General features: G+C 39.6%; 5 protein-coding genes and 1 pseudogene across 6 annotated transcripts; 2 read left to right on the top strand and 4 right to left on the bottom strand.

Annotated features, from left to right (window-relative positions):
• Positions 1 to 23: 23 nt before the first annotated feature.
• LOC124311950 lies at positions 24 to 1348 on the bottom strand. The gene is made up of 3 exons (XM_046776317.1): positions 1087 to 1348; positions 705 to 844; positions 24 to 280 (listed from the first exon to the last, which is right to left on the bottom strand). The coding sequence occupies exons 1-3, from the start codon at positions 1167 to 1169 to the stop codon at positions 24 to 26; spliced, it is 480 nt and encodes a 159-aa protein (XP_046632273.1). The 5' UTR covers positions 1170 to 1348.
• On the top strand, positions 518 to 12241 carry LOC124311410 (flavin reductase (NADPH)-like). 2 transcript variants are annotated; one of them, XM_046775890.1, is made up of 5 exons: positions 518 to 530; positions 11087 to 11266; positions 11340 to 11504; positions 11576 to 11665; positions 11735 to 12241. In XM_046775890.1, the coding sequence occupies exons 2-5, from the start codon at positions 11179 to 11181 to the stop codon at positions 12031 to 12033; spliced, it is 642 nt and encodes a 213-aa protein (XP_046631846.1). In that variant the 5' UTR covers positions 518 to 530; positions 11087 to 11178; the 3' UTR covers positions 12034 to 12241. The 2 variants fall into 2 exon arrangements, with proteins under 2 accessions (XP_046631846.1, XP_046631845.1); XM_046775889.1 differs by lacking the exon at positions 518 to 530 and having other exon boundaries at positions 11019 to 11266.
• Positions 3090 to 3875, top strand: LOC124311949. Its single transcript, XM_046776316.1, has one exon. The coding sequence runs from the start codon at positions 3090 to 3092 to the stop codon at positions 3873 to 3875; it is 786 nt and encodes a 261-aa protein (XP_046632272.1).
• LOC124311046 (sodium-dependent nutrient amino acid transporter 1-like) lies at positions 3947 to 7090 on the bottom strand. Its single transcript, XM_046775314.1, has 15 exons — positions 6898 to 7090; positions 6729 to 6839; positions 6395 to 6659; positions 6106 to 6328; positions 5926 to 6045; positions 5708 to 5858; positions 5534 to 5637; positions 5283 to 5469; positions 5030 to 5206; positions 4913 to 4970; positions 4805 to 4846; positions 4620 to 4738; positions 4499 to 4559; positions 4338 to 4432; positions 3947 to 4265 (listed from the first exon to the last, which is right to left on the bottom strand). Exons 1-15 carry the CDS (start codon positions 6919 to 6921, stop codon positions 4119 to 4121), a joined length of 1884 nt encoding a protein of 627 aa, XP_046631270.1. The 5' UTR covers positions 6922 to 7090; the 3' UTR covers positions 3947 to 4118.
• LOC124311020 lies at positions 7511 to 10687 on the bottom strand (annotated as a pseudogene).
• On the bottom strand, positions 12030 to 13826 carry LOC124311196 (two pore potassium channel protein sup-9-like). The gene is made up of 3 exons (XM_046775575.1): positions 13571 to 13826; positions 13346 to 13501; positions 12030 to 13271 (listed from the first exon to the last, which is right to left on the bottom strand). Exons 1-3 carry the CDS (start codon positions 13695 to 13697, stop codon positions 12271 to 12273), a joined length of 1284 nt encoding a protein of 427 aa, XP_046631531.1. The 5' UTR covers positions 13698 to 13826; the 3' UTR covers positions 12030 to 12270.
• Positions 13827 to 13924: the final 98 nt, after the last annotated feature.

Below are 13924 nucleotides of genomic sequence, written 5' to 3'. Positions count from 1 at the left end.
TGGAATGACACAAGTCAACAAAATCAATAAGAGGTATCGAAAAGTAATAAAATCAAGGCGCACCGTAAATTAGGTACCTTTAACTCAAGTAGAACGGAACATTCGTGTTTGACGTAAAAGTGTTTGTAAGAAACAAACGCTCTAGTGACCTTGTCCATCAATGCGCGATCGTTCTGCTGCATTTGTCGAATTGCAGCCAAGTTATCGGGCAGGTCATTAGGTAATTCCAGATGGGTAAACTTCCCCTGAACATAATGTACGGGCAACATCATAATCGATTCTAGGGTCGTGAAAAAGTTAGATTCTTGTAAATGGAAAAATAGCAGGCGAGATTGACAAATAAGTTACGATTACTTAAGTTAAATTTAACTTGCCAGTCATCGATATTTTGAGAAAGGGAAACAGACAAAGTCAGTTGGATAGGGGGGTAGGGGACTTGGAACCACAGATTTTTCTGTTACCTTTTGTGTAGACCTCAATGTTTGTGGTGTCAATGAAGTCCAATGAGGCGACTGTGTTAAAGTTTACAAGTATTGCGTCATTTTCTTTCTCTCTACCAATCATCTTCTTTGGAGTTTAGGTATTTAAAAAAAGTGTCGAATATGAAAATTCATAGACCATCGTCAACCAAAGTCTCGTGCCTCAATAGCATCACGGAATAACTAAGAATATAAACAACACTGTAAGTAAAGAAACTTTCTTACCTGAAGAAAGGCAGCAGTGATGTGTAGGATCAATCTCAGATATTCGTTTGCTTACGCATAGACACCTTCTTATTGGCGTCTCGTCCGTCAGCAGGAGCGCAGGGGATAATCCGTAGTTGAGAGGGACGCCGGCACATTTCCTGGATTCAATTGCCTTCGTTAGTATGTACTACTAGTAGGCAGTTGAAGATTTTCTAGATCTAGTAGGAGATCTCCAAGATCTTGCATGTTAGGTGTCAGACTGCATACATTTCATTTAAATTTTGTTGTGTCAACTTAATGCAATAACAAAAACCGCAGACGGTGACAACGGCAGTTGTTGCTCACGTACACACAGTGAATAAACGGGCGAAATGAAACCCAATTGAACGACTGGACGTACCTGGACATTAATCCAATAGCAGATGAGAGCTGAGCGATGCGATGGAAGCGGAAACCAAGTCGATTTGACCGTGACAAATTCATGGTATGAATGCGGATCACTTGACAGGAGGGCGAAAGTTGAGCTAAGAGATGTCACTGCGCCATTTCGAGTTCATAAAATCCAGGTTAGAATCCCACACTGAGCTCTGGTGTTGACGTTGTTTTAGACTTTTAGAGTTCGAGTCGGGTGCTGGCCGCCGTCATTTGAGTGCCTGCTTAGTGGTTACACGCCGATGAGAAACGAACGGCCAGTGATGAGTAGAACATGTTATTAATTTGACAGATACCTTTCGGTGTGTAGCTGGTCTGTATCGAAAGTGACGGGCGATTAGTATAAGTGGACGGGCAGTTGTGGATGAAATTTGTGGAGTTAGACGAATGCTACTGGGCCGTGCGGTAGACCATAGGAGGAGTCCAAGGACGAACAGGGAACAGTGGTTGTTGGTTATTGTGGTTGACGGAGTCTGGGCAAGTGGCACACTTTCCGAATTGTAAGAATGATACATGGTATTACGCCAGGCAACCCCGAACTTCATTGCTGTACCCACAGCAGGGAACCCTCTGTGGGCTTTCTACCATAGCCGATGCGTTGAGTAATTCATTCGCCGTTTCTCCTTCGGGTAATTTATTTCGGTGCCAAAAACACGATAAAGCAAAGGTGTAGATTTTGTACCGCTGACAAGCACAGCAAAAACCAGTAAAACCTGAATAAAATAATCCATTCGATTAATAACAACAATTTTGAGACCAGAGTAGCAAATAATATAGATCGGTTATACTTGTAGCAGATGGAAAAATGTGACAATACAGTGAGCTCTAAGCAAATGAAGATGACTCAACATTGTTTCAGTCAATAGAAGGCTCAAAATTGCTAGCAGTAGGCAGCGTTGGTTGAATCTGGAACTGAAACCGATTAAAATTTAATAAATTGGGAAATGCAGGAAACATTTAAATGATAATACATAGGCCTACCTGATCTCAGTTACATTAGGAATCTCTTAACTTCTAATCCCTTTATTCTTTTAAAATCTCGTTCATTCAAAGTTAATACTGGATATCCATGGGCTATAGAGTCTGACTTTGACACCTCACATCCAGGAGTCTCTTTCTTGACAAGAGATGATGATGCTTCAATTTTGATACTCATTTTTTATAACAGTTTATAATTCAAAGAAACAATTTCAAAACTGGGACAGAAAAACTGAAAAAGCATGCATGCACAATGCACATTCCAATACAACGTGAAATAGCAGACAGCTTTTAAGGCAAGGGAAAAAGCGATGCCAGCTCGATTGTATTACTCTGGCTTTTTTTCGAGACTTAAGTTTATTAAAACAATTCAGCTAAACTAAATAATTAAAACACTGCACAACTAAAAAGGCAAACCCTGAAAATATAGAAATTCCTCAGACGAAAACGAACACGACGTAATATTTTAGGCCGTTCATATTGTATAAGGAGTATTAACAACCGGCCAACCGCTGAGACCTGTAAAATGTTTCGTTCTTTTTCTAATTAATATGATAACGAAATAAAAAAAAATTGTTGAATAATGTAAGTTAAAACCCATAGATGAATAATTTTAGGATTACTCAGCTTTTTTCGATAAAACACATTTATCAAATTGAAGAAAAGTGAGCACGGGGGTACTTGCGGAACCGAAAATGTTCGTTGAAGGCGTATAAGTACGAAGAGGCTCTACCACAAAATCATACTTGCTTCATAGAGGTGTCAGTAAGCTTTCCAAGTTTTCTGAAATCTTACTTTGCTGCATATATTCGACAATAGACAAGTTTCATCGTTGTTAAAATGAAATTGTTCGCTTCTATTAAGCGCCTTTTCCGTCGTGGAAGACGGTATGATTTCCTTAAGGGGGAAAAAGTAGAAGACCCCTGTTTCCTTCTATTGTTTCAAAGCATAAAAGATGATTTCATTCGTAAAGAAACATCTACTTCTGACGTGATGCCGAATTCCGATCTTCCGGCGCAGATCTCTAGAATAGAGTCAAATGGATCAATGGAGCTTCCTCTTCTGCCGCAGTTTGGTAGGATTGAGACGACTGGACTTGTGGATAACCCAACTGTTCCGGCGCAGACCGTCGAAACAGAGGAAAATGGATGTATGGATAACTCTGTTCCAGCGCAGAGCACCGGGATCAAGAAAACGGGCATGGGATCTGAACAGATTATGGATATTGAATCCTCCCGGCCACTCTTTTGTCAGCGCGACTTGGGAAACCTCGATCCTAAAACCGAAGGACTTGTCACCGGCAAATGTGACGTAACTCCTGAGTCGGAAAAGACCGTGTTGGTCGGAACTGACATTTCCGTCACTTGTCCTGAGAACAAGTTTTGCATTAGTCTTCCTCAGGTCGTAAAACGAGGAAATAAGAAAACTTGCATCGACAACTTTTCACTGCTTTGCAAAGAACTTGGTAGAGATCTACGCCACGTATCATCGTTTATCCTATCCGAGTTAGGAGCTAGTGGAGTTCTAACCAAAGATGACTACCCGTCTCTCGTGCTGTCTTCCCCAGGAAGAGGATACATCAGTCATAAGAAGATTGAAGACATTTTGCGTCTCTATGCGTTGGAATACGTCTTGTGTCGCGAATGCCACTCTCCAGATACAATTCTCAAACAGGACGATAACAAGTGTTTCATTCTTGAGTGTGATTCGTGGGTTACTTGCGGTGCAGTATGCTCAGTGGCACCCATTAAATGCAAGAAGCGTGTTCAAAGAGCCTAAAATTTCGGAATAATATTGTCCTACACCTTGTGAGTTATTCCATCTGTTCGTTTGGTGAGACATAATTTGGATTGTTTTGATGAGTTGTCCTGGTAGTAAATACATTCTCTTTCCTAAACACTGTGTTCGTTTTACAAATTAGTAATTTATTTTCTGGCGTTATAACTTTCAACAGACCTATTCTCTAAAACCGGTCTTTATATATAATAGGAATCACACGATTAGACCATTAAATACCTTTTCCTAGTGCGATTTACAGCTTCTGGTCCACTTGGGATTGGGAATCCATGAGAATCTTACAGGTTGCTTATTGTATTCTAACCAGTCACGTTTGATTCCAGGATTTTTGGGTCCCCATTCAGCTGCAGGCCGAAGACTAGCTTCGAATCGCTGAGTATTATCAACGAATTTAACTGTTAGTTTGATTCATTTAAAAAATAGACATAACTATATAAGGCAGACCTGAATCCAGTTATTTCCTTGCTGTTTGCGAACAACTAAAGCTCCCCATATCGGAATTTGAAGTATGGCAATAGCAGCCAATACCCACCCAGCAGCTAATAATTACGTTAAAATAAATGTTAGTCTTACCACCGTTACACAGCAACTTAAATTGTACTTACCGTTTGCGGCGGGAGGGTAAGGTTCTCCATCGTCAGTCTTCAACGGTTCATAAACAATCATCTGGAGTGATAGTAGAATGAATTAAATACCTGGTGTTACGATTAATTTTTGTATACTTACAGCATAGATAAAGATAACCGCTAGAGCAATTGGGATTAAAAAGCACCATGTGAATTTCCAATAAATTCCCAGTCCGAATCCCAACATGTAGCGAATATCTTTGACTATTTGCTTGAGTCCTGTAAAAATCATAAAGATTAATCGTAGGCCTATAACTGAATTTGGTTAAACATTTTGAAATATACCATAAATCCAACAGACAGCAACAGTTTCAGCGATTACCATAACTAGAAATTGTAATTATCTTATCATACCAAAATTTTAAAAAACTGCCATTTGTAAACCAAGCCTACTGTAAATGATGAATCCTCCGCCAAAATAATCCACCAAATCCAGGATATACTGGCCTCCCTGTTTTAACAAATAAATTGTATGCACAAAATTTCAAAACGAGCTTAATATTAATTTACCGGAGTAACGTAAACAAGTCCAATGAGGAAGCTGGCGGCGCAAACAAATGCAGTGACAATCCAACGGGGAATGTGTGGTAAATCATCAGACAGTATAGTAATAATACATCCGGCAAGTCCGGATGCGCTTCCGATCGCAAGAGTAATCAGCATCAAAAAGAAGAGCACGGCGAATAACTATTGAACGTCAACACACATACGTAATTAAAATGTTTTTAAATGAATTATTTATGTGCGTAAAATCTGATTAGACCTGAGGGACTGCATCAAATTTCGATATAGCTTCCGGATACGAAATGAAAGCTAACCCGGTTCCACCTTGAACGACATTTTCGATGGGTTGATTTGTTTCGTAAGCTAAATTGCCAAGAATTGAGAAAATGGTGACTCCAGCCAGAATGCTGGTAAAAGTATCCGCAAAGCTGACGATAGTTGAATCTCTACATGGAGACATAAACTAATGAACGAATAACCAACCTGAATCGTTAGTAAAATTGCTATTACCTGTAAATCGGATGGCGGAATGGGTTGTAGCTGGAAAAAGTTGAAATCGGTCCAAAGCCAACCGACAAAGAGAAGAAACACTGCGTCACAGCTGCGTACCAAACCTAAACACAATTTTGCTGTTTAATCAAGATGACCTTTCAAATTGTGTACACGCGAAGGGAAAATATTTACATCTGGTGTTAAAACTTTTTCCCAGTCAGGTGTGATAAAGTACAAGATGCCGTCACCTGCTCCGGGTAAAGTGCAACCTCGTATAAGAAGCGTGATAAGTACGACATAAGGAAAAAGGGCTGTGAAATAAGCCACCTTTCCTGACGAGGATCTATTTAATCGTGATTCTAAGGTTAATGTAATTGCAGTAGGCGATATTTTAAATAGTCTGTACTTACACTCCTTTGGCGAGCATTGCGAATACTAAAATCCAGCACAGCAGGAGACACAAAGTTAGTCGCCAATCTGGAGTCCCGATGCCATTATCCATATTGGGAATTTTCTTCAGGACATAAATGCTGAACAGACAGATAGTTAAATAAATCGAATCACACGTGGAGAAAAATGTCGTTACGCACTAGAAATATTCTTCGGCACTGGACACACTAGTGTTAGTCAGATTAGCCATCGATAGATTAGCTGTGGTACTGTAGCAATTTTCAGTTGCCCATTCAGGATCGCATTCAGTCCAGGGCAAAACAGCTTGGAATGAAGCAAAGAGGTAAAAAAAGGCCAAGGCCATCAAGACACAGTAGTAAGTGACGACACACCAGGTAGCCAACGCTTGTCCGTATCCGATACCTTTAAATACACAAAATGGCCGGTTGAATGATTTCATTATTGTTGTAAATATCTAAGTGGTGTTACCTTTAGCAAATGGTACACAGTCCCAAATTTTGACGGATCCTGAACTTGAAAATTGTCCAAGGATCATCTCGAGGAAATAAAGTGGCCGTCCAATAAAGACCAGCACGATTAGGTATGGAATTAAGAAAGCACCACCTCCATTCTCATAGGCAACGAACGGAAACCGCCAAATGTTACCCAATCCGACCGACATTGAAATACAAGAGAGAAGAAACTCTACAGGACTGTCCCAATTTTCTCGTTCCGGTTGATCTTCACCTTCATTCTGTTTAATTTTCGGTAGAATTTCGCTATTGAAAACATTATTTTGATTACATTAAACTGTGAATTTTACTTGTGTTATTATCACTGCGGGAGCTTCCGTGTCAATATTCTTTTCGCACATATTGCCATCAGGTGAACCATCGTCAAATGCGTGATTGACGAAGCCAGCGCTTTGTTCAGACTGCAATTGAATAAATAATAAAATAAATATGTAATTTAAAGTACAGTATTTTCCTTACTGAATTAGACGACTTTGTAGACATGGTAATGGTCCAACGGATCGGTTGTAAAGAGTACCATAAACTGCTCCGAACGGAATAAAGAAATACTGGGCCGCAAAATATAGAAATTGATCTAATATTTATAGCTCACATTGCGTTGGTTGTGAAAGGTCTCTGATAATAAACTGATTCTTTGCTGCCAAGACATTTCTTTGGCACAATTGTTTAAAGAAGCGTTAGTTATCACTCTACTCAAGTGCTTAAGGAAAGCTTACAACACATAAATATTACAAACTTACCGAGGGTGCGTATAACGTGCTTCTCTTTTCCTTAAATGTTGTAAAGTTGTGGTCGTAAATTGTGGAGCCAAGGTTTTCTTCCCGAAGTGACAGGTTAGCTCATTGAGTACGACGTAAAAGCGTTTATCTCACGACCTGTATCCTTCAAAGGTTATTTAGTCGCATGGGACTGTTTCAATTGTTTAAGGCTTACATGAGAAGGAAAAACTTAATAAAGTTATTTGTTTAAAGAATTAAACGTAGCGGAGTATAGTTGATCTCAAAAAAAAAAAAAAAAAAAAATGATTAGGATCGTCGAGTAACGAGATAGGCTACCTCATCAACATTCTTTCAGTTTTCACTAAATGAGCTTCCCGATGGATAATAAAATTGTATTCAAGTTTAACGTGAATATACGTAAACCATTGAATCGAAAGTTAAAAATTTTGTCTTGAAAAGCCCTAATATTTAGCGTTTTTTAATCCATTGGGGTATTTTCGGGTGTGGCATAAATAGTCTCCAATTAACAGGCTTCGGAATCATACAGTATTCAATCCAACTGCGCTTGAGTTCCGGATCTTTAGGTCCCCACTTTTCCGATGACCGTAGACTTTTGAATAATTTCTGGCATTGGCAACACGTAACTCTTAGTCATCTTATCTGATTTTAAGTGTATGTAACACTTTACCTCTATCCAAATCCAAGATTTAGGGTGGCAGGAAGAACCAGCTGGATTTTCTAAACCAAGGAATCGGGGATCCGTAGGCTTCTGTTTGTAGACTACATAAGCTCCCCATCCAGGAATTTGTGCTATGGCGATGGCAGCGATAACCCATCCAGCAGCTTAAAATTGCAAACGCAAAGAAATTAAAGAAAACAAAATATGATTTGCAAATATTTTTATTTACAATACCTGAAACTCCGACAGGATAGTCTTGCCCATCAGCCGTTTTCATGGGCATATAAACGATCATAGCGTAAATGAAGATGACCAGAAGAGCAATTGGGATGAAAATGCACCAGGTGTACTTCCAATAAATGCCAAGTCCCATATTCAGCATGAAACGCACATCTCTGAGGATTTTGTGCAGTCCTGCAAATTATTTACTTTTCACTCATAATGACAGTGAAATTAATTTGCTCCGGATCGCTAATACTTACCGTAAACCCAAGAAATAGCAATAGCTTGGACGATGACGATCACTATAATCAGGAAAACGATGCAGACATTTAAAATGACGCTGTATAACAACGTAAAATTATTTGCAATATTTATACCATAAATGATGAAACCCCCTCCGAAGTAATCCACTAAATCCAGGATGTAAGTACCTGTCTAAATGTTAAAAAAATACCCTGTTATCATCACGACTAAAAAATGTCCCGTGCGCATTGATCTTGAAGTAATAGTATGCCTTACAGGTGTTACGTAGATCAGACCGATAAAGAAACTTGCGACGCAAACAATCGCAGTAATAATCCAGCGTTTAACCGACGGAAAATCGTCGCAAAGAATGGTGGTGACGCAACTGGTCAATCCAGCAGCACTTCCGATCGCAAGGGTGATTAACATCAAGAAGAAAAGAACCGCAAACAACTTTGCGACGAAATTATTAAATTAGATTATTTCTCTTATCTTAAATATAATAACAGGTGTTAAAACCTGAGGAACGGCGTCAAATTTCGAAATGGCTTCTGGATATGAAATGAACGCCAATCCGGTGCCTCCTTTAACGACGTCTTCAATAGTTTTACCTGACTCAAGTGCCAAATTACCCAAAATCGAGAAGATGGTAATACCAGCCAAAATACTGGTCCCTGTATCAGCCAAACTGACTATCGTGGAGTCTCTGTACAAGCAAATACCATTTTAAAAAAATTAGCGGGAATAAAAAATTTAAATCGAAACAATTAAAATTACCTGTAAATTGGATGACGAAAGGGTAACTTAATTGTAACTTGAAAAGTTAATAATAGGACCAAATCCAACCGACAACGAGAAGAAACATTGCGTCACAGCTGCATACCAGACCTGATAAGTGAAATAATAGATTACATTTGTTTTATAAAATTAGGGAATGAATATGTGCGTACGTCGGGTGTTTTGATCTTTTCCCATTGAGGCGTTACAAAGTAAATTATTCCATCCCTGGCTCCAGGCAGTGTGACACCGCGAATTAGGAGTGTAATAAGCACGACGTAAGGGAAAAGGGCAGTAAACCAAGCCACTTTACCAGATGAAGACCTGAGGGAGATAGTGGATAAAAACTAGTAGCCATAATCTCATTTAAAAAAGAGATGAGTAGCCTAAATAATCTTACACTCCTTTAGCGAGAATAGCGAAAATCAGAATCCAACAAAGTAGAAGACAGAGACTCAATCGCCATTCAGGCGCCCCTAATCCATCATCGAAATTGTCAGCCAGTTTTATCACGTCTTTACTACATGCGCATTAAAACAGAAAATGTATGTGACGGAATTGTGGTTGAAATAACGAGTGGATTCTTACTAGAAGAATAACTCGGCACTCGACTTTGATGCATTCGTGATGTTATATTCAGAAAGGTTTCCACTGCTGCTGTAACAATCAGTCTCATTCGTAGTCCACTCCGGCTTGCAAACCGTCCACGGGAGGACGGCTTGGAATGAAGAGAAGAGGTAGAAGAAGGCCATTGCCATCAGGACACAGTAATAAGTGATTACGCACCAAGTGGCCAAAGCTTGCGTGTATCCAATACCTGTAATATCAAGTGTCAAAGCTAAACTCATGTATTTAATAAGATTTAGAAAAATTCTTACCTCTAGCAATAGGCACGACTTCCCAAACTTTGACTGATCCGGCGCTAGAAAATTGGCCCAAAATCATTTCGAGAAAGTAGAGTGGACGACCGATGAAGAACAGCACAATTAGATAGGGTATAAGAAATGCACCGCCTCCATTTGCGTAAGCGACGTAAGGGAATCGCCAAATGTTTCCCAAACCGACCGACATGGATACACAGGAAAGGAGAAACTCTGCAGGATTACTCCAGCTCTCCCTCTCTGGCTCCTGATCACTCGCGACATGATTACCATTCTGATTCATAATATGTAAGCAAAATGACAAAAACTAATTTCAGATTTTGATTGAATAATTCAGCTTAAATTTGCATACCGGGTTACCGTCTCCGCTGGAATGTGAACTGCTACTGCAGGAAGAATTAGAGTTCCGCTTACTTTGTGGAGCGCTTTTATTCTCTTCTTGGCCGATGGGGAATTCAAAAGCAGCATTCGTGTAGCCAATCTAAATAATTAATTGATTTTAAATGGAAGGTGTCGTTCGAGGACTTAAAATATAAAACCAAACCGATTCGGAAGAGGACAGCGACATGGTTTCGTTACAAGGATTAATCCCCAATAAGAGGTTTTTAAACAATACTTAAATTTTAAGTAAATGAAATTTATACAAGAGATCCGCTCCGCACATCTACCGAAAACTGACTGTGACTTCCCGGGATTTTAAATGTAGGTATTTGTTCAAAATTTTGCAGAGGAAATTGTCGGCTATTTGATGTAGAAATTATGGCAGGCAAACAATTAACTTTTTATGATGTCAAAATCCTGTCATAATTGTGTAAAAGAACTCACAGAGGGTTTCAACATGGTGTGAAATAAAAGACCGAACATATTTCACAAGCAATTAACAGATAGGCTTCACAACAATAAATTTTTTAAAAAAAGATAACGACACAAAACAAGACCACAAGAAGAAGTCTTCTTTATCTATGCATGTCTATGCCGCTGGAAACGCAAATGTTTTCGGAAAATTTTTGAAAATTTGGCACTAGCGTTTCTCAGATTTGAATTATTTTTGAAGCGGCATCACTGTTTGAGACTTTGTACTTAGATGTCATGTCAGCATTCGGTTACGAAAGAGATTTTCTCTAAAGTTTCATTATTTCATTCTTGTTACTTTGTCTAAGTTGCCGAAAAAGAGACAGAGTATTGCTCTCCTTTTGTGCAATAATTTGAAGCCACATTCATGATGTCCAAAGTTATTGAGAAGGTTGGAATTTTTGGTGCCACAGGACAAACAGGATTATGCTGCATAGAACATGCACTTAAAAAAGGTATTCATATATTGATCAATAAAGTTATTGAAGCACTATGCAAGTATTGCTTTGTCTGCAAAATACTTCTCAGGTGTCAAAGTGACTGCTTTGGTTCGTGATCTTAGCCGTCTTCCTGAGGATATTGCACCCAAGATCAATGTCATAAATGGAAATAGCACTATCAAAGAAGATGTATTGAAAGCTGTTGAAGGACAAGATGCTATCATTGTGACATTGGGAACTAGACATGAGCTCGGTAAGCAAGTATTTCTTAATATTACTTTTATTTTCCTTGTTTTTTAGTATAATTATTTTTGTTGTTTCCAGGTTTTACAACTGTAATGTCAGACAGCCTAAAGCTGATTCTTGACACAATGTGTGAAACAGGAGTAAAGCCCATCTCAGTGTGCTTGTCATGTAAGAATTTTCTTTGATAATGTTTATGCCTACCATCCAATAAAACCACCTTTATTATATTTATTATAGCTTTCCTCTTCATGGATCCGGAACGAGTTCCTCAGCGGTTTGCAGAGATTAACGCGGATCACAAAAGAATGCTGGATATCCTACAATCTCCAAAATATGAATCTCTTGACTGGGTTGCCGTTTTACCTCCCCACATCGCGAATGAGCCAAGCAGCAACAACCAATTCAAAGTCAATCATGGTTCGTCTCCGGGACGCCAAATTCCTAAATGGGATTTGGGTCAGTTTATGGTTGAATGCTTGAACGAACCCGAACACCACCACCAACTGTGCGGTTTGGCTTTTCCTACCTTGCCGTAGTAATAATGATCTCAGTTGAGCAATTTTAGGCATACTGCCTAGAGTTAAAAGAACGTAGAAAAACAATTTATGGCATATATGTAGTCTGATACAACTGCTTTATTTTCACTTCTGCTAAACTATAACCAAAGGTAAATTTTAATCGTGGGGCTTCGCCTTTAAATTTGTGCGCAATACTTAAAAAAAGATTATACAGCTGTTATTTCTCACAATTTTTTATAATTAGTTAAATTTAATTTAAATCGATGCTCGTTTTTCTCTACCATTAAAACAGAATTCGCTTTTGAAATTATTGTAGACGTCGTTCATATCACGACTCCTGGATGGAGGCGGAAGGGGTCGTGTGTCTTGCTGGCCCCAGACAGAGTCGATTCCAAATGTGAGTCTTGATGATAGGCGACTTCCACTGCGATTAATCGAAGAGCTGCGTCGGCGCCAATTAGGATAGCGCCAAATACGATGCTTTTCCTGTACATGTATCTGCATTGCCCAACTGTTCTTTCGGCCTCTGCTTTTGGTGATGGAATAGTTATCATCGTTGAAGCCAAAGATGTTGGTGGTCCTGTTGCCAAAACAGGAGCATCCGGTGCACGAACAGACCGAAACTTGATCAGACTCGAAAGCATTATCGGGTCCTTTTATCTCGCTGGCTGCTGAAAATTTATTTCCGTTGCTGAATCCGTTCGTGAAGTTGATTGTATCGCCATCAAGACTTAGCCCGCCGCGATAAGAGGCGACATCCATTGCGTCATCTCGTTTGACATCCTCGGCGTTCATCGTCATGAAGCGAAGAACCAGCAAGTTCATGCAACCGGCAACAACTGCCAATCCAAACAGGATGAAGACCAGCGAGAAGGCAACGTAACCAGGGCGATTGGTAAGTGCACGATCATTTTGTAGAGCGACAAAGTCGCCAAATCCAATCGTTGTCAAAGTGACGAAGCAGTAGTAAAAGCTGTCCAGGTAAGTCCATCCTTCGTAGCGACTGAAAACGGCTGCCCCTGTCATTAGGATGAGCGACGACAGGAAACCTGTTACAGCCATCAAATCGATTTCGGTTGCTTCGGTCTTTTTCAGCTTGCAAATGGCTTTGACGTTGCGGATGAGTATTGAGATTAATTTATTTAAACGCTCGCCGATACTTTGAAACATGAAAATGCCCAATGGAATGCCTATCATGGCGTAAGCGATGCAGAATGCCTTTCCGCTTAGAGTTGCCGGTGTCGAATGCCCATATCCTGAATTAAGAATTTTAACAACAGACAGTAGTGTCAAATAGATTCTGAAATGAGGAAAATAAGTTTCAAATTACCAATCAGCGCTACAACTACGACCGAAAAATAGAACGCTCCAGAAAACTTCCACTGAGGCCCAGCTTTGTGAGGTCTACTTTCGAGTATGACCGTTTCGATGAGTTTGTAATCGGGATCACTAATATTGTATCGATCCAAAAAGTAACTCCTCATTTCTGTTAACAGATTCAACAAAAGGTCAGTTACATCTTGTGGTTATCTAGTACAATTTGTACAATATTTACCATCGGTTACTTGATGACGTTTTTCTTCCGTGTCCGATTCGAGAGCGTCGAAAACTGCTGCTCCCACCAGCAAATAGGTAAATGTGCACACCACCAGTGACAAAGTTCGGACATTTTGTCGCTTCATTCTTTTAAAACTCGTGTCAATTTGATACACAAATCCAATCAAAACGATCACACGAAACCACTCTGAATCCGATGAGCCCCAACAACAAACAGCTGGCCAACTTACCCCCAAAAAAGCAAAAGTGCCTATAAGGTTGATCAATATCTAACACACGCGTTTCCAGCGCCTGCGCATGTTATCCAAACCTTGAACTAAACACTAAAAACACTATTCTATATTCATGTAAA

The sequence above is a fragment of the Daphnia pulicaria genome, chromosome 8 (assembly GCF_021234035.1).
Source record: "Daphnia pulicaria isolate SC F1-1A chromosome 8, SC_F0-13Bv2, whole genome shotgun sequence".
Taxonomy (NCBI): Eukaryota; Metazoa; Arthropoda; class Branchiopoda; order Diplostraca; family Daphniidae; genus Daphnia; species Daphnia pulicaria.
This window is presented reverse-complemented; position numbering and strand designations above follow the sequence as displayed.